Below are 23,857 nucleotides of genomic sequence, written 5' to 3' on the forward strand. Positions count from 1 at the left end.
CACGTAGGCATTTCATTATCTCACATCCTCACAGAAAGAAGAAAGTGAGTATAGTATGAGACATTCCGAGAGAGACAGATGATATCCACATAACTTATTACAGTATAGTGTTATGGTTGTTCTACTTTATTATTAGTTATTGTTCTTAATCTCTTACTATGCCTTAATTTATAAATTAAACTTTACCGTAGGTATGTATATGTAGGAAAAAACATAGTATATATAAGGTTCCATACTGTCTGTGGTTTCAGGCATCCACTGGAGGGTCTTAGAATGTATTCCCTGCAGATTAGGGGGGACTATTGTGTGTTCATTTTGCCTCTCCCACCCAAACCTGGGAAACTTATAAGTGACTGAGTCTGGCAAACAGGACGATTTTATGAACAATGGATGTATTCTCTGAGAAAAGCAGAATGGTCATCGGTAAATATTTATTGATCTCTATATTATATGTAAATTATATTACCTTTGATGCTAGCTAAGGAGACAAAACAACATAAAAAATGTTTTGCAATTGGTTTGATGTGTTTGTGTAAAACATTGGATATTAATTAATGTCACAAAGAGTAGTATTGTAGGAATGTGCTTTAACCTTTATTTTCCATTTTTATCAATATTTTAGTCCAATTGTTTTATTTTTTTTTTTAGATTGTAAATAATTTTTTTCAGTCATAGATCTCATGGCCTTTGCTACTTTTAGTACTTCAGTAATAACGCTAAAATAAGCTTTAATGTGGATCTTTATCCCTCTAACATAAAGAAAAGGATAACTATAATGCCTAAGCTTTGTGTTGGGAATTATGCAGAACTAAATTTTCCTCATGTTGACGGTTATTAAGGAAACACTTTCCATGAGCATACCTTTTAAAAAAAAAATTGTAATGTTTATTTTTGAGAGATGGAGAGAGAGTGTGAGCAGGGGAGGGGCCGAGAGTGAGGAAGACAGAATCCGAAGCAGGCTTCAGGCTGTGAGCTGTCAGCACAGAGACCGACGCAGGGCTCGAACCCACAAACTGCGAGATTATGACCTGAGCCGAAGTCAGATGCTTAACCAACTGAGCCACCTAGGTGCCCCCGTGATCATACCTTTTAATAATTTATTTTACAAGTAGTCTGGCTTCTAGAGAGAAGTTCATTTTGTGTAATAAAATTGTATGCATTGAAAACAATATTATCAGAAATTGAGTTCTGATTTTTCTCTGGGAAAAAAATTTATTCGGATATGTGCCTGTGTGTGCGTGAGAGAGAGATAAAACAGAGGGAAGTTTGTTTTATTGTGCGTTTTTTGCTTGTTTGTTTGTTTGTTTTTTAATCATTAATTACAAGCTTTCCTTTGGCAGAACTGCTTAGGTACACAATTGCTTTATGAGGAAATTGTTGGTAATAATGGAGCAAATTTAATGTTTCTGGCCATGCCTTAGGACATAACCCATTTATTGAGTTTTGGGACTAGAGTACAAAATTAGATGGCATGGGGCATTTCTGTGTCCACAGATAGATGAGAAAACCTCCAGTAATCCTTCTTCAAGGAAAACCTGGGTCTGTGTTACAAGGTACTGCCCCTGAGTGGCCCTAAATTAGTTAGTTACCTAAATTTTATAGGCAACAACCCTGAATATTATAGAAATAATGTTTTGACTAATAAGTCAACTTTTTAGTATTCCAAAGTTTAGTTTTTAGTTTGCATGAAATTCTTAAAAATGCTTTCTGATACTGAAATTTTTAGATTGTCAGTTTTAAAATGTGTTCGGAAGATGCCCCTTAGTCTATGTAAGTAAATGGGGAAGTTGAATCATTTTGGGGTTCTGGTATAGCGTGACAACCTAAAAAAGTTAACATATGGTCCAAAGTGTATACAATATTCATAAAGAAGAATTCCTATATAGTAAAGGGAAGAAATGGGGACTTACTCTGTTGTGTGGTAAGCCTTCTATCATGTGCCTGGTTGATCTAGCATATGCTCAGCAGTAGTGACATATAAGAATATGTCATAGCTACAGATATTTCAATGCCACTGAATGGAGTTTAAGAAAGGCCCAAGGGCAATCAAATATCACTTATTCATGTCTCCATATCACACCATATCAGGTGTGTTCTCTTGCAGGTACTGTGTTAGGTCCCGCATAAAAAGATTTTATGAAGCTCACATTTTAGTGGCAAATGAGGGGAAAGGCAGTTGCACGGTTATAATTTGATAAATGTTCTGATATACGTTTATGTAATGATCCATGCAAATAGAGTTAAAGCAGATATAAATTCTAGGAGTAGCATCGTATACAGTTTAGTGGTGGCTTCGGAATAGAAATGTTGTAAGAAATGTCTGGTTCTTAAAGGCAAGGAGTTTGGAGGAGAATGGGGACAACAAAAATGAACATCAACCACGTGCAGACAGTAACTGGTGAGGAGAGATTAGCTTAGCATGGCAGTGAACAGCTTGAGCGGTTCAGGTTAGCCTTAGTGAGCACCTGATACAGAGCAAGGTCAGTGTGAGCTGACAGGAGAGAACAAATAAAGATGTGTCAATGACATGATCTATCTTTATAATCGCTTCCTCTTGAATACGTGTTCAACTCCCTTGCCTTCCTCCTACTTTCTAATAGTAATTACCTGACAAAACCTTAACCCCGCTGGAATACAATTCTCCACCAATTCTGTGGTGGCGATGTGCATTTGAACGTGGCTGGAGGAAAACACGCAACTAGCTGTGCGTCATTCATTCATTCATTCATTCACTGATTTATAGTGAGCACTAGCAGGGGAGAGGGGTAGACAGAAAGAGAGAGAGAGAGAATCCCAAGCATGGGACTCGAACCCTCGAACCATGAGATCATGACCTGAGCCGAAACCAAGAGTCAGACGTTCAACCTACTGAGTCATCCGGGAGTGCCTGTACTTTAAATTCGTGACCGCTAACCTCCAGAGAGTTGTTCCTTCTGCCCAGATATTCTACTTCATTTCCCTAGCCCAGTCATCCATCCATTCTGTTATCTAGCCAGTCTCTTCGATGGCTTTGCACACTTCCCGAATCTTCATACCCCCACCTCTTTTTCAGATGATGGCTTTGAGTCCTCTTTCTGAAAAAAGTGAAAGCTCTGAGAAGAGACCCCCCGCGCCACATATTCCCAGCACCATACGTACTGTACCTGCACCCATATGCTCAGCTTTTCTTTCATGTTACTAGAGATAAACTGCCCTAGCTTTTGTCTATGAGAAAACCAACATCTGCATCTGGACACTAAAACTCATGTCCCTTTGGCACTCAAAAGCAGTGCAGTTGTTAGCTTTTCTTTTCTTCTTCTTCTTTTTTTTAAGTTTATTTATTTATTTTGAGAGAGAGTGCACATGTGAGCAGGGGGAGGGGCAGGGAGAGAGAGAATCCCAAGCAGGCTCAACCCCGTCAGCGCAGAGCCCCCACAAGGACTTCACACTCACAAACCGTGAGATCATGACCTGAGCTGAAATCAAGGGTCAGACGCTTAACGGACTGAGCCAGCTGGGTGCCCCTATTAGTTTTTCTACTGTCAATTTTCCCCTATCTATTGGATCGCTCCTCTCAGTGTACAAATGTGCTGTCATCCCTCTCATCTAAAAAACAAAGCAAAATAAAATGAAACAAAAATCTTTCTTGATCCCTATTCTTCCAGCTACAACCCCATTCCTCTGTTCCCTTATTCAGCAAAACCTCTTTTAAAAAAATCCGTAGATATTGTTTTCAATTTCCATCCTCCTATTCTCTCTTGAATCCTCCTTTATTTCATTTCTTTTTGTCCAACTGTTCCACTAAAGTCACAAGTCCACTAAGTCACAAGCGACTTCATATTGCAGAATCTTGTTCCCACTTCTCGTCTTACTCATTTCATTCAATTAATCACCCCCCTTTCCTTGTCTTCTCTTTATTCACTTGTCTTCTAGGATATTGTGTGTTTTAGTTGCCTTCTCTCTTACCGGCTGGCATTCTCATTCACCTTGTCTCGTGTCTCATCTCCTTGTCTTACCCTGGAGTACCCCAAGGATAAGTCTCTGGACCTCTTTTTTTTTTTTTCTCTTTGCGTTTGGTGATCTCATCTATTCTCACAGTTTTATATCATCTGTATACTGACAACTCCCCATTTTATATCTCTTTCTGGACCTCTCCCTTAAATTCTAGACTTACCTATGTGCTTCCAGGGGGCTTTTCTTCTACCAAAAATCTTATTACCTCAGGCTCATTTCCTGACCACTTCTAGGTCCCTAATTTAAGTAGCAAACTTCTCCCAATATATGTGCCTGCATTATCTGTCTTGTCTGCATTATTTTTTTCCATTGCACGTAGCATGTGACATACAATATTATTTTGAACAGTGCCTGCCACACAGTATGTGTTCAGTAAATATTTGTTGGAAGGAGAGAGGGAGGGAAGGGAGAGAGAGAGAGAGAGAAAGGGAGAGCGAGCAAGCCATCAAAGGTAGATTTCCTTAACTGGCTAAATATGTAGGTGGAGAATCAAGAATGACTGGATTTTCCGGTTTCGGATAGTTACAAGCATGGTGGCCCCGGGAATTCAGATTAGACACTCAGAAAGAATGTACAGGTTGGAAGTCACACAGAGAAGGGGAAGGTTTTAAAAGTTTGTTTTTTTCTTATAAGAATGTGATACGAAGATGAGAGCCCGTGCCTAAGCAAGAAACTAGACCAGAAAGAGGCCTTTGTTTTTTGTTTTGTTTTGTTTTCTCCCAGTATTCTCCAGTCATTGCAAGTGAGATTGTTAGCACTGTTATCGTCTATTTATGCATGGCCTGTTAAGTTCCAGGATCTGCTACAGATACTTTATTTACTTTAAAAGGAATTCTTATCTGCAAGGTAGGTTTATTCCCATTCTACGGATGAAGAAGCAGAGACTCAGAGCCGAGGCCAGATCCGCCCAATTTCAAAGCCCTTGTAAGCCACTTTGCCCTTTCATTTATGAAAATTCAAATCAGGGAAGAGTGTTTTAAGAATCGTTTTTGCAAATTTATCATTTGAAATTCTCCACATTGATGTGAGTAAAAATGCAAGAGCCATAAGTGAAAAAAATTGTGTAATAGTTCTAAGTGATTTCCAATTGATACCTATTGTTTCTTATGTGCTTTTTAATAACTTATTTCTTAGAAACATTCACCATAAATTTTTTCAAGACACTAAAGAAAACTGTAGGCTCAAGTAAATCTTTTGTAGCTGTATATAGACATTTTAGGTGTAATTCCGCTGTGTAAACCGTAGTTGAGACTTACACATGCAAGTTCTTACAGCTCTTCTAAATAAAGTATGTCATTACCATGTGTGACCTCATCCTCATCAAGTTCAGTTTTCACTTAATTACTGAGTAATCAAAGTTAAGCTTTCTAGTTAATTATCTAGTTAATTTCTGGTTCACTGAAATTGTCATCTGTATATAATCACAACTTTTTAAAAAAAAGTTCATTTATTTTGAGAGAGAGAAAGAGAGCACGTGCGAATTGGGGTGGGGCAGGGAGAAGGGGAGCGAGAGAATCCCAAGCAGGCTCTGCACTGCCAGTGTGGAGCTCAACACGGGGCTCAAACCCAGAAATCATGAGACGATGACCTAAGCCAAAATCAAGAGTCAGACGCTTAACCGACTGAGCTACCCGGGCACCTTCACAACATTTTATAGCAAATTTACAATTGAACTGTTACTTCCTTACAGTTACCAAATTGGTATCTCAGAAGCTAAAACAACTCTGGTTAGAATGGAAGTTGGCAGATCTTCGCTTGCACACGAGGCTGGCACACTAGTGCATAATGTCTGACGTATGACCTCTCTCTGGCAATATCCCTTTACAGGCACCAATATTCTCTATAGAGTGGTCTCAAATATCTTGCCTTCTCTGCGGCAAAGGACTTAAGGAGTATATATTTAAGCACAGAACTTCTCCTGACATTAGTATGTTCCCACTAGCCTGCTAAGGGAAAGTTAATGAAAACATTTCTTTAGGAATTGTTTTCCCTCCAGACAATGCTAGAAAGATATGTGTAGGAATATTTCTTTTGCATTATTTTATTTTACTTTAATTGTATTAGTTTATTATTGGTTGTTTTAGTTTATTATTATATTGGCTGTATTACTTTATTAGTGATTTTAATTGTATAGTTTATTAGTGCTGCTATAACAAATTACCACAAATTTAGTTGCTTAGAACAAATATACAGCTAGTTAGTTAACATAGAGTGCAATATTGGTTTCAGGAGTAGAATTCAGTGATTCATCACTTACATACAACACCCAGTGCTCATCACAAGTGCCTTCCTTAATACCCATCACCCATCTAGCCACCCATCTAGCCCACCTCCATCTGTCAACCCATAGTTCTCTATCATTAAGAGTCTCTTGTGGTTTGTTTCCCTCTCTTCCTTCCCATTCCCATGTGTTTATCTGTTTTGTCTCTTAAGTTCCACAAATGAATGAAATCACATGGTATTTGTCTTTCTCATTGACTTATTTCGCTTATCATAATACATTCTAGCTCCATCCATGTCATTGCAAATGGCAAGATTTCATTCTTTAAGATGGCTGAGTAATATTCCACTGTAAATATGTACATCACATCTTCTTTATCCATTCATCATTTGATGGACATTTGGGCTCTGTTCATAGTTTAGCTATTGTTGATAATGCTGCTATAAACATTGGGGTGCATGTATCCCCTTCAAATCTGTATTTTTGTCACCTTCGGGTAAATACCTAATAGTGCAATTGCTAGATCATAAGGTAGGTCTGTTTTTAGTTTCTTGAGGAACCTCCATATTTTTCAATTTCTTTTTATAAGAGTGGCTGTACCAGTTTGCATTCCCACTAACAGTGCAAAAGGGTTCCCCTCTCTCTGGATCCTCAATACCTGTTGTTTCCTATGTTGTTCATTTTAGCCATTCTGACAGGTGTGAAGTGGTATCTCATCATGGTTTTGATTTGTGTTTCCCTGATGACTAGTGTGGTTGAGCATCTTTTCATGTGTCTGTTAGCCATCTGGATGTCTTCTTTGGAAAAGTGTCTATTCATGTCTTTTGCCCATTTCTTAACTGGGTTATTTGTTTTTGGGGTGTTGAGTTTGGTAAGTTTTTTATAGACTTTGGATACTAACCCTTTATCAGATATGTCATTTGCAAATATCTGCTCCCATTCTGTACGCTGGCTTTTAGTTTTGTTGATCATTTCCTCCACTGTGCAGAAGCATATTATCTTGACGAAGTCCCAATAGTTCATGTTTGCTTCTGTCTCCCTTGCCTTCCTTCAGCGATGTGTCTAGTAAGAAGTTGCTCTGGCTGAGGTCAAAGAGGTTGCTGCCTGTGTTCTCCTCTAGGATTTTGATTGTTTCCTGTCTCTCATTCAGGTCTTTCATCCATTTTGAATTTATTTTTGTGTATGGTGTAAGAAAGTGGTCCAGTTTAATTCTTCTGCATGTTGCCGTACAATTTTCCCAACACCATTTGTTGAAGAAACTATCTTTTTGCCTTTGAATATTCTTTCCTGCTTTGTCAAAGATTCATTGGTCATCCAGTTATGGGTCCATTTCTGGGTTTTCTATTCTGTTCCATGCATCTATGTGTCTGTTTTTGTGCCAGTACCATATTGTCTTGATGACTACAGCTTTGTGATATGGCTTGAAATCCAGAATTGTGATGCTTCCAGTTTTGCTTTTCTTTTTCAGGATTGTTTTGGCTATGTGGGGTCTTTTGTGGTTCTATACAAATTTTAGGATTGTCTGTTCTAGCTCTGCAAAAAATGCTGGTGGCATTTTGCTAGGGATGGCATTAAATGTGTAGATTGCTTTGGGTAGAATAGACATTTTAACGATGTTCTTCCAATCCATGAACATGGAACACTTTTCCATTTCTTTGTTTCCTCTTCAATTTCTTTTATAAGTTTCGATAGTTTTCAGAGCACAGATCTTTTACCTTTCTAGTTGGTTTTTTTCCTGTGTATCTGTTTTTGGTGCAATTGCAAATGGGATAGATTCCTTGATTTTCTTATTGCTATATAGAAATGCAACAGATTTCTGCACATTGGTTTTATATCCTGCAACTTTGCTAAATTCATGCATTAGTTCTAGCGTTTTTTGTTTTTTTTTTTGTGGACTTTCTTTCAGGTTTCTAGAGTATCATGTTATCTGCAAATAGTGAAAGTTTAACTTCTTCCTTGCTGATTTGGGTGCCTTTTATTTCTTTTTGTTCTCTGATTGCTGAGGCTAAGATTTCCAGTACTATGTTAAATAGTAATGGTGAGCGTGGACATCCTTGTCTTGTTTCTGACCATAGGGGTAAGGGTCTCAGTTTTTCCCCATTGAGGGTGATATTAGCTATGGGTCTTTCATAAATGGCCTTTATAATGTTGAGGTATGCTCCATCTATCCCTACTTTGTTGAGGGTTTTTATCAAGAATGGATGATTTGTTTTTCAAATGCTTTATCTGCCTCTATTGACAGGATCATATGGTTCTTATTCTTTGTTTTATTAATGTGATAAATCATGTTGATTAATTTGCCAATATTGAACTGGCCCTGCAGCCCAGGAATAAATCCCAATTGATCACGGTGAATAATTCTTTTAGTGTACTGTTGAATTCAATTTGCTAGTATCTTGTTGATAATATTTGCATCCATGTTCATCAGGAATATTGGCCAGTAATTCTCCTTTTTAGTGGGGTCTTTGTCTAGTTTGGAATCAAGGTAATGTTGACTTCATAGAATGAGTTTGGAAGTTTTCCTTCCATTTCTATTTTTTCTGGAATAGTTTGAGAAGAATATGTATTAAGCTCTTCTTTAAATGTCTGGTAGAATTTCCCTGGGAAGCCATCTGGCCCAGGACTCTTGTTTGTTGGGAGATTTTTGATTACTGATTCAATTTCTTTGCTGGTTATGGGTCTGTTCAAATTTTTTATTTCTCCCTATTTCAGTTTTGGTAGTTTGTGAGTTTCTAGGAATTTGTCCATTTCTTCCCGATTGCCCAGTTTGTTGGCATATAATTTTTCATAGTATTCTCTTATAAGTGTTTGTATTTCTGTGGTCTTTATTGGCTGTGATCTCTCCTCTTTCATTGGTTTTATCTATTTGGGTCCTCTCTTTGATAAATTGGGCTAAGGGTTTATCAATTTTGTTAATTCTTTCAAAAAACCAGCTCTTAGTTTCATTGATCTGTTCTACTGGGGTTTTTGTGTTTGTTTGTTTCTATTGTTTATTTCTGCTCTAATCTTTATTATTTCCCTTCTTCTGTTGGGTTTAGGCTTTATTTTCTGTTTCCTTTCTATGTCCTTGAGGTGTAAGGTTAGGTTGTATATTTGGGACCTTTCTTGCTTCTTGAGATAGGCCTGAATTGCAACATACTTCCTTAGGACTGACTTTGTTGCATCCCAAAGGTCAAAACCTTTGGTCTGTCACGTTTTCATATAAATTGGAGTTCTAGATGTCAGAAAGAATATAAAATTATTATCAAGTATAGATGTATAAAAATTCAAAGGAATTAACTGAAAGCTATTAGAACTAATAAAATAATTCAATTAAATGCATATTTATCAAATAAAATATTAAAATTATTTACTCTTGTAAATTCTATTCTATGTATTATATTTCTATGTATTTGCCCTACAGAGATACTCATATGTGTATGAAATGACACAGTAAAAGGCAAATTATTTTGGCACTGCATGAAATAGCATAAAATTGAAAATTATTCAAATGTTCTTTTATAAGGGACTAACCCATTCAATAAATTATGGTTTATACTTATAATGAAATGCAAGGTAGCTCTTAAAATGAAGCAGCTCTATATAAAGTAGCAATGTGTTCATATGTACTGGTATGAAAGGATGTCTGAAATTCATTGTTAACTTTAAAAAAAACACAAAAAACAGCGGCGCTGGGTGGCTCAGTCGGTTAAGCATCCGACTCTTGGTTTCGGCTCAGGTCATGACCTTCCGGTTCGTGAGTTCGAGCCTCCCGTCAGACTCTGTACTGCCAGTGCGGAGACTGCTTGGAATTCTCTGTCTCCCTCTCTCTCTCTGCCTCTCCCCTACTCATGCCCTTTCTCTCTCTCTTTCAAAATTAATTGATTTAAAATATATATTTAAAAAAAAACAAAACAGATATGTTCTACCTTTGGAGCTGACACTGCTATTGGGAAGGTTCCCAATAACTAAATCCAATGACTGGTGGTCAGTCCTCCTCTTAACTGATCTCTTAACAGCATGTGACCCAGTTGTGCCCTGTCTTCACTTGGCTTTTAAGACACCACACTCTTTCTGGTTCTTCTCTTACTTTACTGGTCACCAGAGGCAAATCTAGCATTTTGGGAACCTGAAGCTTATATAATTTGGGAAACCTTTTAACGATAGAGAATATAATGTTACAAATAAATCATAATTAGGTAAGAACACACATAGTTCTTTAGAACAAGGGGAAAATCATGACAAATTATTAGAACAGTAAGAAGTTCAGGGCCCATTTTTCTGAGATCATATTAGGCAGTTTATTAGAAATGCATACATAGAAACGTTTTCTGATCACAGCCTGATTTGCCCTCCTTATTTAGAGCATGCTATACCTCCCAGCAGTTCCCAGCACCCAAAGGGACCCATGCTAATGAGAGGTCCTAACGCCCCTTTATTAGCATCATGGGAAATCTACCTCTCTTGGTTTTTCCTCAATCTCTAAGACTCGTTCCTTCCCTTCTCCTTCATATCTTAATGTTAAAGTGCCTCAGGTCTCAGTTCTTGGTCTTTTTCTAGTTATACTCATTCACTTGCTGATTTCACCAAGTTCAGCTCTCTTGTGATTTTCATTATCATGTATATGTTGATACCTTCTAAATTTACATCTTCAATCCAAACTTCTCTCCCAATCTCCAACTGCCTATTCAATACCTCCGCTTAGATTTTTGGAGATATCTCGAATTTGGTATGTTGAAAACTGAACCCTGATCTCACTCCCAAAATTGTTCCACTCCCCCGCGTCAGGCTCTGGGCTGATGGCTCGGAGCCTGGAGCCTGTTTCCGATTCTGTGTCTCCCTCTCTCTCTGCCCCTCCCCCATTCATGCTCTGTCTCTCTCTGTCCCAAAAATAAATAAAAAAAAGCGTTGAAAAAAAAAATTGTTCCACTCAACTTTCCCTATTTCAGTTGATAGTAACTCCATCTTTCCAAGCACTAAGCACCTAGAACAGTGCCTGGTACATTGTAGAAACAGAAGGAAAGAATTAGTGAACTGATTTTTAAAAGATAACATCTGTAGAAGTCATTCAGAATGGGGCACATAATAAAAGTAATTAAGAGATATGGCAGATTGAGTAAGTGTAGCTCAGTCCTACGTGTCATAGGAGTCAAGTAGAAGTGAATAGAGAATGGGGCAAAGGCATCATTCAAAAAGATAATGGTTGAGAATTTTCCAGAAATGTGGATAAACAAAATTTAAAGTTGAAGAAACACGACAGTCGTGAGCCATATAAATAAAAACAAATCCCAGGGGTGCCTGGGTGGCTCATTCGGTTAAGCTTCCAACTCTTGGTTTCAGCTCAGGTCGTGGTCTTGCAGTTCGTGAGTTCAGGCCCCACGTTGGGCTCTGCGCTGGCAGTGCGGAATCTGCTTGGGATTCTCTCTCTCTCCTGTCTCTCTGCCACTCCCCTACTCGTGTGCTCTGTCTGTCTCTCTCTCTCTGTCTCTCTCTCTCTCTCTCTGTCTCTCTCAAACATAAATAAATAAACTTTAAAAAATAAAATAAAATAAAATAAAATAAAATAAAATAAAATAAAATAAAAACAAGCCCCAAATTAAATATGCAGTGGGGAAAATACAGAGTATAGAATAAAATTAAAATAATAGTAGTGGTAATAGTAATTGCAGCTAACATTTTAATAATATTCACCATTTGCTAGGCACTTTTCTACACACTTTATGTATATTAATTAATCCCACAATAGCCTCTGATGTAGGTATTCTTAGGGTCTGCATATTACACGTGAGGATATTGAAACACCAAGAAGTCTGGTAACTTGCCCAATGTCACACAGCTAGTAAGTAGTGGAATAGAATTTCAACTCTAGTGGTGCAGTTTCAAACAGAATTCCAAATGGGTTAATGCATTTACCACAAAATGAATTTATCAAAAATGCTAGGCAAGTGGCAAGATTTCATTCTTTTTTATGGCTGAGTAGTAATCCATTGTATTTATATACCACAACTTCTTTATCCATTCATCTCTCTTACCATTTGCAGCAACATGAATGAATCTAGAACGTATTATACCAAGTGAAACAAGTCAGACAGAGAAAGACAAATGCCATGTGATTTCACTTACATGTGGAGTCTAAGAAAACAAAACAAATGAACAATCCAAAAAACAGATTTATAAATACAGAGAAAAAACTGGTGGTTGCCAGACTAGAGAGGGGTGAGGGGATGGACAAAATAGGTGAATAAGAGGCATAGGCTTCAAGTTATAAAATAGATAAGTCATAAGAATGAAAAATACAACATAGGGAATATAGTTAAGAAAATAATAACTTTGTGTAGTGTTAGGAGGTAACTATACTTAGCAAGGGTTGCATTGCTCAGTGTATAGAATTGTGGAATCACTATTCTGAAATTAATACAACATTGTATATCAACTATACTCCGAGAGGGAGACACAGAGAGAGAGAGAGAGAGAGAGAGAGAGACCTAGAGGAGAGAGAAGAAGAAAAGATATGTGAATTTGGAGGCTGAGATTAGAGCTGTACAGTTTCAAGCCAAGGAACACTTGGAGACACCAGAAGCTGGAAGAGGCAGGGAGGAATCTCCCCCAGAAGCTCTGGAAGGAGTATGGCCCTGCCTCTACCTTGATTTTGGATTTCTGGCCCAGTAGAACTGTGAGAGAATAAATTTTTATTGTTTTAAGCCACTAAAAAAATGCTAGACAGAATTTCCTGTTTGAGTCAGGATGCGCTGGGTTATACTGTGATAACATACAAGTAAAAAATCTCAACACAGGTTGAGATTTCTTGCTCGTGGTCATGTCCCTCTGATAGGATGGGACCTAGGTCTGTGTCATCCTCACTCCAGAACCTAGGCTGATAGAGTAACCACTGTCTAGAACACTGGCGGTTGCCATGCAGAGGGAAAAGGAATGTGGTTACTGCTCCAATTCTTGAAGCTTTCATTCAGAAATTTTCAAATGACACGTATGTATTTCATTGAAGAGCAAATCACATGGCCACACCTAACCCCACAGGGGCTGGAAAAGACAGGCTGACATATAGCCAAAGGGGAATAACCAGAAATATTTGATGAAAAACCCTAAAGACTTTCATAATCTAGGTGAATATACAGAGAATATTTTAAATGTGGGGAGGAACTTTCTAAGCATTAAAGTTTTGGGAGATTTGAGCACATAAAAATTAAGAACATCTCTGTGTCAGGGGGTGCCTGGGTGGCGCAGTCGGTTAAGCGTCCGACTTCAGCTCAGGTCACGATCTCATGGTTCGTGGGTTCGAGTCCTACATCAGGCTCTGTGCTGACAGCTCAGAGCCTAGATCCCGCTTCCGATTCTGTTTCTCCCTCTCTCTCTGCTCCTCCCCCACTCACACTCTGTCTCTCTCAAAAACAAACAAACAAACAAAAAAAAGAACATCTCTGTGTCAAAATAAATTGTTTCAGCAAAGCCATTTGAAACATGTAATTAGACCAAAGGTCAGAATTGTTAATATACAAGAAATGTAAACAAATCAATAATTTTAAAAACATCTATTTTAAAATGGACTAAGATGATGAGCTGGAAAATAACAAAATAAATGCAAACGGAAAAATGTTCAACCATATTAGTAATTAAAGCAAAATGCTGTTTGTACTTATAAGATGCTGATAACCTGTTTTGATGAGAATAAGAGAAAAAGTACACTGTCTTATTGCTGTATTATTGAAAACAAAAACATGACAAACTCTATCTAGAGGGCAGTTTGACAATGTGTATCAAAAGTTTTAGATTTAAAATGCCCATTGCTTTGACCAGACAGCTGGTTCAGTTTTAGGAACTTAAGTAAAGGTGTACATAAATATTTAGCTATAGGGAAGTTTACTTCAGCACTGTTTATAGTTGGGGAAAAGTGGAAGTAATTAAATGTTCAACAGTAAAAGACAGGCTAGATAAACTATGTTTATTCATACAGTGGCATATTCTGCAACATTAAAAAAATGTGGACTGGGAATATTTATTATAATACTGAGAGAAAATAGATTATAGAATAGTATGCCTAACTATTGTTTGAAAAATGTATGTATGTATGTATATATGTATAAGAGCAGTCTGAAAGATATACATCAGAATATTAACACTGATGGGCTTATAGGTGTTTTTTTTCTCCTTTTTTGATGATCTGTATTTACAATTTTTACCATAACCGTGTATTGCTTGCGTAGTCTTTTAAAATACAGTAAAAGTCAATCAGTGGCAATGGTTGGTACATTTCGCCATTGGTCCTCACTGACGCTTAATCTCCATATCTATTCTTTTTCTAAAGCTGGGCCCCCTTTTTATGTCCTGGACCCACAGCTTCTCCACTGGCTCCTGCTTCCTAGTCCAACCCTGACCTTGTGCCCTTGTTCTGTTAACTGGGCTTCTACCTTTTCCTGTCATTCTCGATTCTTTTCTCAGTAGCATCTTTTCAATCCCAGGACCCAGATTTCCTGTCACTAATCACCTTAGGATTGACCTCCTGCCCCCAAGTTCCAAGCTGGTCTCAGCAACCCGGTCCCTCCTAAGGACATCGTTGATCCTGACTTTCTGCCCTTCCTATTTTCATCTCCAGGCCGACTTGCCCCACCGCACCTGCTGGTCAGGACAACCAGCTTCTGACCTGTATTAGGTCTTTAGCTCTCTCTCGTTCCGCTGCTGCTGTCCCTTCTAGATACCCACGAGTTGCTTTCCCTGACACACCCACCTGTCTGCTCCTGCATCCCCGCAGAGACTCTAGTTCCAGCTTCCTGCACTTCCCAGGCTGCTCTGTGGGCCACGTAGTTACCTAGGGTCCTCCTATACATTTGTCATCGTGTCACATGTCTCCCAGCTACTTCTCTTTTCCAGATGGAAAGCAGAATAAGAGAATCAACTGGTAGTTAGTAGCTTGTTCAAGATTTACGGGGCTCACAGTGAGAAGTCTTTGGGTGAACTTTGGCCATCGCATTTGGCATCCCCTGTAACACTTAGTGCAGGTGCACCAACAGAGGGCACTCCTCCCATTTCCAGGCACAATACTGAACTGGAAAGATTCTACCTCAGTGCCTCCTAGGAAGGAAATAGCGATGAATTAATTACCTGTTATAAAACAGTGCTTAATTGTTTGTTTCTTCCCCTGTTGTACCTAGGTATTACTTTGTTTCTCCCGGGATACATCTGTGTTGGGTCATTTTGCGTACAACAGCGCTTCACCACCGAAATCATACATCAGAGGTAAAATTTTAGTTACATAAAGGGAGTATTTTTTAAGACTTACAAAATCATAGCAAGACTGTTACATTTTATAGCATATATTAGTGTTGTTAATTTTTTTATTGTTAATGAAATTCCTCTCAGATTGTTGTAACCGTGCTTTCAACTCCTACTCAAATCACGGGTGAACAACTCAGCACAATCAAAGGCGGGTGGTTCCCAGAAGCAGCACTTAAAGTTACCTCCTTTATCTTTCCTGTTTGCTCGCTCCTCTATTGCTGTTTTTGTCATATCTGTTGACTTTTATTTTCCCCCCTAACTACGAGTTTATCACATGAATTTGCTTCTTCTGCTGCTTTTTTTTACCCTCTCTATTCCTTCTCTCAAAATGTTCTACAGCACTTAAAATTTGATGTAATTTATATGCTATTAGCACGCTAATTTCTATTTTAGTGCTTTCTTCCCTTCTTTATCACTAGCTGCCTAGCAGATATTGCTATTTCAATATCCTGCTATTACCTGACAGCTGAACTAATTTCAGCAGGAAGCCTTTCTCAATTTCTCCTTTTTATTAAGTGGTGAACACCAATCACTGAAAGCTTATAACCCTATTGTGTGTGATCATTCTCTGTTCCCATAAAGAAATAAACTCTTTCTCCCATATCTCCTGAGTCTGACTGTCTGCCTGATTGCTGTAACCCCTGCCCTAGGATGAGCCTATATTACCTGGCTGGGATCAGGCTCCCCCTCCCCAAACTGGGGGGCTCTCTTAATTCCACTGCTTCTAAACTGAGCTTATAGAAACCTTTGGTCTGCTTGTTTGTTTCTTTAACATCATTTGCTAAAAAGCTGACTGTAGAACTTATTTAATGGGTTCACTTCTAAACTCAGCCAAGATTTTAAGGCCCTCTATCAATTTTGTCTTAACCCAGCTCACTTTGATTCCCTGATTATCCCACGTTACCATATTTATTCTGGCCTATATATATTCCCTCCATGTGGAAGGATTCCCACTCCTCCCCCACAAAATCAAAGGTCCTTGAGGAACTAGGCTATATCTTACTGTGTCAGAAAAACTTATTTTTCCTTCCTGTGTAGGGAAAAATCCAGTTCTTTCCTACTGTGTTTCTCTACCATGTGTATCATTTACTACTCATATAAAACACTCCACTTCCGACACCAAATATATGGGAATTTTCCCTAAAACAAGAAACAAGTCTCCGACACCACCTGGGCATCCTACAATTTAACTCAGTTCTGCACTGTGTACCCAGAGATAGCCTCAGATCCCACAGACTGAGGGCTCAGTCCCATGAGACTGCCATACCCCTCACACACATACACACACACACACACACACACACATACACACACACTCTTCTGATGACAGTCAAAACCCCGTTTATCACCTGTGCCTCTGACCAACCAGCTATAGATTAGAGGTTCCAACAACCTGCTTCTTGGGTTCAGTTAATTTGCTAGGGCAGCTCACATAACTCAAGGAAACGTACATCTACCAGTTTATGAAAGGATGTGATAAAGGATACAGATGAACAGCCAGATGAAGACATACATAAGGCGAGGTCTAGGAAGGTCCTGAGCATAGGAGCTTCTGTCCCCATGGAGTTGGGGTGTGTCAGCCTCCCAATATTGATATGTTCACCCACCTGCAAGCTCTCTGAACACCTGACTACTTGGGATTTTATGGAGGGTTTCTCACATAGGTATGATCAATTACTAACTCCATTTCCAGCTCCTGTCCCCTCTCTGGAAAATGGGAGATGGGGCTGAAAATTCCAGGGTTCTAATCATGACTTGGTCTTTCTGGTGACCAGTCCCCACCCAGGAGTCCGCCAGAGTCATCCCAATAGAACAAAAGATGCTCCTAGTCTCTTATCACTTAGGAATTTACAAGGGTTTGCACCTAGCCCCATATTTAGTACCCAGCTAGTACTCTCTATCATCTCCCTCTCTCTGTCTCTCTGTCTCTCTTTCTCGCACTTTCTCTCTCTCTCTCTCTCATCTACCTTTCATTATTCCATTCTCCTTACTCACAAGCTCAGTGCTTGTTGTCTCCACCCTAACCTAAACTGCTCATTCTTCTTATTTGTCCCCTCTCTGCCACCACCCCCAACAAGAAGAGCAAAAAAATTTTTTAACTAAAAACCTTACCTTAAAGCCAAGTGCAAGAATGCATGAGACTTTTCAATAGAAAAGTCAACGAAAGGTATTAGAAAAAACTGTCAAGATAAAGGCTATCTAAAGATATTCAATGGAAGGTGGGGGGGGGACCTCAGAACCTTAAAAGTTAAGGGAAAGCTATATTTTTTAAAAACTACTTTAAACATTTGATTATAGCGAATATACTTTCATTTTCTGAAACAATTCTGCTTTCCAATATTTAGCCTCATTCTTGGACCACCTGAACTGTTTTAGGATTCAGAAAATATTACCACTATATGGTTTAAGACATTTACTTTTTAACTTTTCAGCACATTCCATAAGAATGTAAAACCAATGAGGCGCTGCAAAGCTTAGGACTTACTTTAATGAACAGATTAGAATTATTCATAGTTAGCAAAACAATTCGATGCTCCTAAATAGATGCTTCTCTTCTTAAACGCTTAAGGCACTTGAAAGCATTTGTTCTTTTAATTATTTTGTATCAATTGCCTCACACTTAAATTTGTATTATTGACTTTAATTGATGAAAGGATTTGCTAATATCAAAAGATTAGCTGGTATATTTTCAAATTAATTCCATTTCCTAAATGAAGTTAAAGGAGATCGTACTGTGCCTTTTAAAATTGCATTATTAGTACATCCACAAAATAAGTTAATTTTTAAAGATTTATTTTATTTAATCATATTGAAACCTTCTATGGTTTGTTTGTTTTTTTCTTACAGGAAAACTAGGACTAGAAGAATATGCAGTATTTTATCCACCAAATGGTAAGAGTAATGCTATTGCTTCCTCTAGTGGGAAATAGGGAAATTACAGCTTTTATAACAAAATGTGACACTATCTTTAGATGGATACTTATTCATTATCTAAAATAAACCTTGTATGGAATAGCTCTTTTAATTAACTTTTCTATGTTTGTGGTAGGTTTGTGTTAAATTCTGTACATCCTCCCTGGTTTTCCTTCAGACCGGTAGTAGTGTCTGCGAGGAAACTTAAGTGGACTCAGGCCCAGGGTGTTTCATTTTCCTCTGGGGGACACTGACTGGGTCCATCCAGGACCTTCCTTCTGACTTCCCTGCAGCAGAGCTCAAATCGGTTGAGTGTATTGCCTTGTGTTACACTTTATTGTTCTTCTAATTTGACAAGGGTGGTATTTATGAAGTAAAAAGATCTTGAAGAAATACATCAGCCAAATAATCTATTTTAACTGTGTAAAGTGATCAAATGTATAATGATCTCATCAGATATTAAATATCCCTCTGAGATTATGGGATAGTTTTTAAGATCTGCTTTTTGGAAAAGCAATCTAGAGCATTCCTTATTACAATAATATTAGGTTGCATCCTGAAGAAGTTCTGTTACCCCAGCAGAATTAAGAACATGGGCTTTGTAACCCAGATGACCTGGGTTCAGATCCCAGTCCTGCCAGCTCGCCCTATGACCTTGGTAAGTTCCATGGCTTCGCTGAACTTCAGACGCATCCTCTAGGGCCCGTGGATCAAATGAGACACAATGTCTAAAACGTCACAGTGACTGATATGCAGTGAGTGCTCAAAAAATGCAGCTGTTACCGGCGTGTTGAGCTTTTTTGTTGATCTCTCCATGTGAAAGCCGTGCTTGGCTTTCATGGCACTGTTCTCTCCACGCACCTGTCAGAGTGATCTTGCGGGTTCTTTCACGGGCCATCCTCCCCTGCCCCTCTGTAAGCACCAGTGTTCTCCAGTGTCCCACCCCACCCTTGTTCGGCTGCCCTTCTTTTCATACATGTTCCCATGTACCTGCTTTGTCGGCTCTATTTGTTCATTACTCTAAAATTTTTATCTGCAGTTCTGACCTCTATAGTAATTAACTCAGGCTTAACATATCTCAACTTAAATGCATTCATTTCTGTTCCAATACCCACTATTCAAAAAAGAATAAAATAAAATACAAAAATAAAAAAAAAAACAAATAAAGACCAACAAAATAAAGACCAACAACAAAAAAGCTGTGCTACTTCTCTCACAACTCACTGTGCTCTCATCTAACCAGTAATTCAAGGCCTAAACCCTGACTCCTCTCAGCCTCGCATCCCTCTCCTGTGGTAAGTCACCAGGGCCAGCCGGTTTTATCTTCAACATGCATCTGGGACTTCGCTCTCCCTCTCTTCCTCACCATAACTGCCGCCTTGCCCTTATCCAGGCTTTTCCATCTCTGGCTTATTAATTGCAACAGATACCTAACTGGTCTCTCTTCTTCCAGTGTTTTCTAGCTTTGCCTTGTCTTTCACAGTGCTGCCTGAGTTACACATCGAAAAGGAAAATCTAAAAATTGCTTTTTTTCCTTCAAGTTGTCTTTTCTGAGAAACGGAGAGGGGGGAAGGGGCAAAGGGAGAGCGAGAATCTTAAGCAGGCTCCACACCAGCTCAGAGCCCGATCTCACAACCATGAGATCTTTACTGAAATGAAATCAAGAGTCAGACGCTCGATTGCCTGAGCCACCGAGACACCTCTCTCCTGAAAGTTTTCTTAATGGCTTCCCATCTCTTCACAAGTGATGTCCAAGCCTCTTAGCCTGATGTACGAGGACCTCTTTTGACCCGGGCCTGTATTCAGTCTGACTCCTTGCTTTGTATTTCACCTTTTCCTATCTCACTGTCTTTTATCATAGCAATACCAAACGATTACCTCACACGTGCACATGCACCCCTGCCAACTCTCTCAAAGCAACGTGCAGGGCTCAGCTCAGGCATTATCCTTTTCAGGAAGCATTCCCTGAGTCCTCGGGTTTGGTTATGGTCCCTTTTTTTTTTTTTTTTTTTAGCTCCCATAGTATCCAGTGTGAAAGCCTTTGGTATCTATTTTATTGTCACGACATTATTTGTTTATGCTTTATCTTCCCCTCTAGATTGCAGGCTTCTTAAGGTGGAAGGCCATGTATCTTTATTCCCTCAGTACCTACCTGTAGTAGGAGGTTAGTGAGTCTTTATTTGAACTAAATTAGAGAGGATTTTTAATTTGAGCATTTACTTATGTTTATTACCTCTGCCTCTTCAGAAACTTAAATTTCAGATAACTTTTTATGTTTATCCAAGAATCAGGAAGCCAGGGGAAAAATACCTCTGAAGAGCCAAAAGAGGTGTCCACGGAGTCAAATTCCTGCTCTCTCCATGCCTAGGAGAGCTTTTACTTAACACACATGCCTAACAAGCTTGGTTTACTGGTGTTTATGCCCCCCTACAAAAGTGGAAGCATAGAAAGAGGCCGACACAGATGGGAAAAATGACTAACAACAGCAGAACGGCAATCAGAGGCTTCACAAAGGAAAATAGAAGAACTATAATAACCAGCACATAAGAGCGCTCCAGAAAATCTGCCGGGGACCATTTTATGTAAAAGCCAGTAACCTTGTGACTTTTTAAAGAGTTACGGTGCACGTGTATGTACGTAGTTATAGTATGTACTATAATAATTTAAGACTTTTATTAGGCACTTGAGACACCAAAAAACAAATGGCCGTAATAATAGCCGTGACGGCAGTCAGGGCGGCGGCAGCTAACGTTTTGCGGGCAGGACTCTGTACCAGGCAGTGTGCTAAACGCATTACGTGCGGCAATCCGCTTGGTCCTTACAAGGCGTAACCTGCCGAGGCAGGGACTAGTGTTATCCCTATTTCTAGATGAAGAAGCTGAGGCACAGAGTGTCCATTTGCTCCGCCGGTGAGGGGCAAAGCCAGGCTTTCAATCCGAAGCTCTTTGACTTCAGTCTTCTTCATCACCATGCCCTATTGCCTCAGAAAATGTTACCGTGTACAGTAGAGTGGCTTTTGGAAGAAAAGAAAGGGGCTGATATGTTGAAAAAGTGGATGTGTAGAATAGGTTCTAGAAAGATTTTCATTCAGAATGAAAATAGTTTAATACTAAATGGGGTGACCCTACAGCCGCTCATAAACTTCATTCTTCAGAATAATTTTTTCTTTCAGGTAATTTTAAAACCTTGCCAGAATCAGAGAGAGCTCCCTTCTCTGGGCATTGAGTCCAAAGTTGCAGAACAAGAAGAGACAAAGACTAGTCAGTCTGTTTTCCCTTTATTCTTTCCTCAAGGCAATACTAAGCAGCACTTGTATGTTATCCATTCCACTGCTGCCCCAAATAGGATTACTTTAAAATCTTAAGGACACCTCCGCCACTGACCTCATTTGAGGCCTTGTCGGTGGACAGACTTTCTGTAGCAGATTCGCTAAACAACTGGTAGGCAAAATTTCTGAGCTGAAGAGAGTTTTCATAGGAATTATATAAGCTTCTCTTGTTTTTACTTTTCGTTCAACTTATATAACTTGTTTTCATTTATTCATTTAATACTTACATAGTCCTGCTCTGGCTCCCTCTTCTATTCTAGGGTGGGTGATCTGCAGTAAAAAGTACCTACTGTCAAGAAGCTTACATTCTAGTGAGGGAGACAACAAGCAAGTAAATAAATAACCAATGAAAATAATTTCAGAGAATGTGATGTGAACCATGAAGGGGAACAGAAATTGATAGGGAGGTGAAGGAGGGTGTGGCTTTAGGTAAAGGGCTTTGCCTTTAAGTAAACGTAAGGCTTTAGGTAAGGTCACCTTTAGGTAAGGTGATCAGGAAAAGTACTTCTGAGGAGGTAGAATATGAACAGAGACCAGAATATGCAGAGTGAGCTGTGCAATGAAGTAGGAGAAGAACATTCCAGAGGGAATACATAGCATGTTTAAAGGCCTAAGACGGGAACCTGCTTGATGGTTTGAAAGAACAAGATGGCCGGTGTGACTGGTGACAGTGAGCAAAACATAACCTGGTACTAGGTGAGACAGGAGACTTAGGGACCAGGTCAGATAGGGAGACAGTTGATCTAAAGTTTTGTCTAGTAAGTCTAGTGTCTGGGCTTCCTCAGGAATAGTTTGTTAATCTCTTGTTTTCATGTGAATGGGCTATACTTAACTTTTTTTTTTTTTTTTCTAATTTTAATTCCAGTATAGTTAGCATACAGTGTCATGTTAGTTTCAGGGGCACAATAGTGATTCAACTTTCCATATATTACTCAGTGTTTGTCATGGTAACTGTACTTAGTCCCCTTGAGCTATACTTTCTTATTTCTTTGCATGCCTAGTAAATTTTTTGTTCATAACTAGATATCTTGAATATTATAGTGTGGTAACTCTAGAAATCAAATTGTCTCCCCTCCCCAGAATTTGTTGTTGTTGCTTGTTTAGTGACTTTTCTAAACTACTTTGTCAATATTGTGTTGTTGTTTTTTTGTATGGAGTGCCCACTGAGGTCTCTGTTCCATTAGCCTCGTGGCCAACTGGTAATTTGACAGAGGTTTCCTTAAACATCAGAAACCGAAAGAAAAAAATCTATCCCAGTCTTTGCAGGTTGGCTGTATGTTGAGGTACTCCGTCGAGGCTTAGCCAGGCCATTTAATTTTTTATTTATTTATTTATTTATTTGGAGAGAGAGAGAGACTCTAGAGAGCGCAGAGGGAGGGGCAGAGACAGAGGGAGAAAGAGAGAGAATCCCAAGCAGACTCCGCTCTGTCAGCACAGAACTCAATGTAGGGCTTGAACTCATGAACCATGAGATCATGATCTGAACCAAAACCAAGAATCAGACGCTTCACCGACTGAGCCACCCAGCCGGTCCTCGCCAGGCCATTTAGAGTTCTACCCTAGCCTTCACTTCCTGCTTTCCCAGAGCCCAGAAGTCTGGCAGAATGAAAGCTGAAGTACTTCTCTGATCTTTTCTAGATTCCCCTGAATACAGAGGAGTTTTTCAAAGCCTTTACATCTCCATATATTTCCTTCCACAGCCTCTTCATTTCCAGGCTTGTCAGTCTGTCTGCTGCTTGCCTCATCGGTTATCCTTTGCTGCCCCAGGAAGCTTTAGCTAGTATATTTGCACCTAAATGCTTTCAGTAAGCGGGCAGGCCATTTCAGCCCAATCCCTCAGACAGTTACTAGACAGTTCAAAACACACAACCACAATTTTTCGATTCACGATCCCTATTGCCGGCAAGCTGCACCAGGAACGTGGGTGCAGGAACATCTTCATAGCTGCCTCCAAGCTGGAGAATGGGCGATGGTAGGTGGGTAAATTAAAATACCACAATGCTTTCTTTCCAAAATTCAGCAGCTTCTTTTTTCATGAAGGATTTCCTTGGTTGTAATTTTTTTATTTTTTTGTTTTGTTTTATTTTATGTTTTTTTTTTTTAAACAAATTACAGAACTCAAAAAAAGTTGATCT

At 39.1% G+C, this 23,857-nt stretch overlaps 1 protein-coding gene across 1 annotated transcript in view; it reads left to right on the forward strand.

The window, feature by feature from the left end:
* Positions 1 to 23,857, forward strand: part of TBC1D19 (TBC1 domain family member 19) — a 145,761-nt gene that overhangs the window by 98,298 nt on the left and 23,606 nt on the right. Inside the window, exons 14-15 of the mRNA XM_047092207.1 lie at positions 15,358 to 15,442; positions 18,329 to 18,373. Coding sequence (XP_046948163.1) covers positions 15,358 to 15,442; positions 18,329 to 18,373 — 130 coding nt within the window. The remainder of the gene's footprint in view (positions 1 to 15,357; positions 15,443 to 18,328; positions 18,374 to 23,857) is intronic.

The sequence above is a fragment of the Lynx rufus genome, unplaced genomic scaffold (assembly GCF_022079265.1).
Source record: "Lynx rufus isolate CCGP_SWC_20201006 ecotype Redwood Valley unplaced genomic scaffold, mLynRuf1.p SCAF_3, whole genome shotgun sequence".
Taxonomy (NCBI): Eukaryota; Metazoa; Chordata; class Mammalia; order Carnivora; family Felidae; genus Lynx; species Lynx rufus.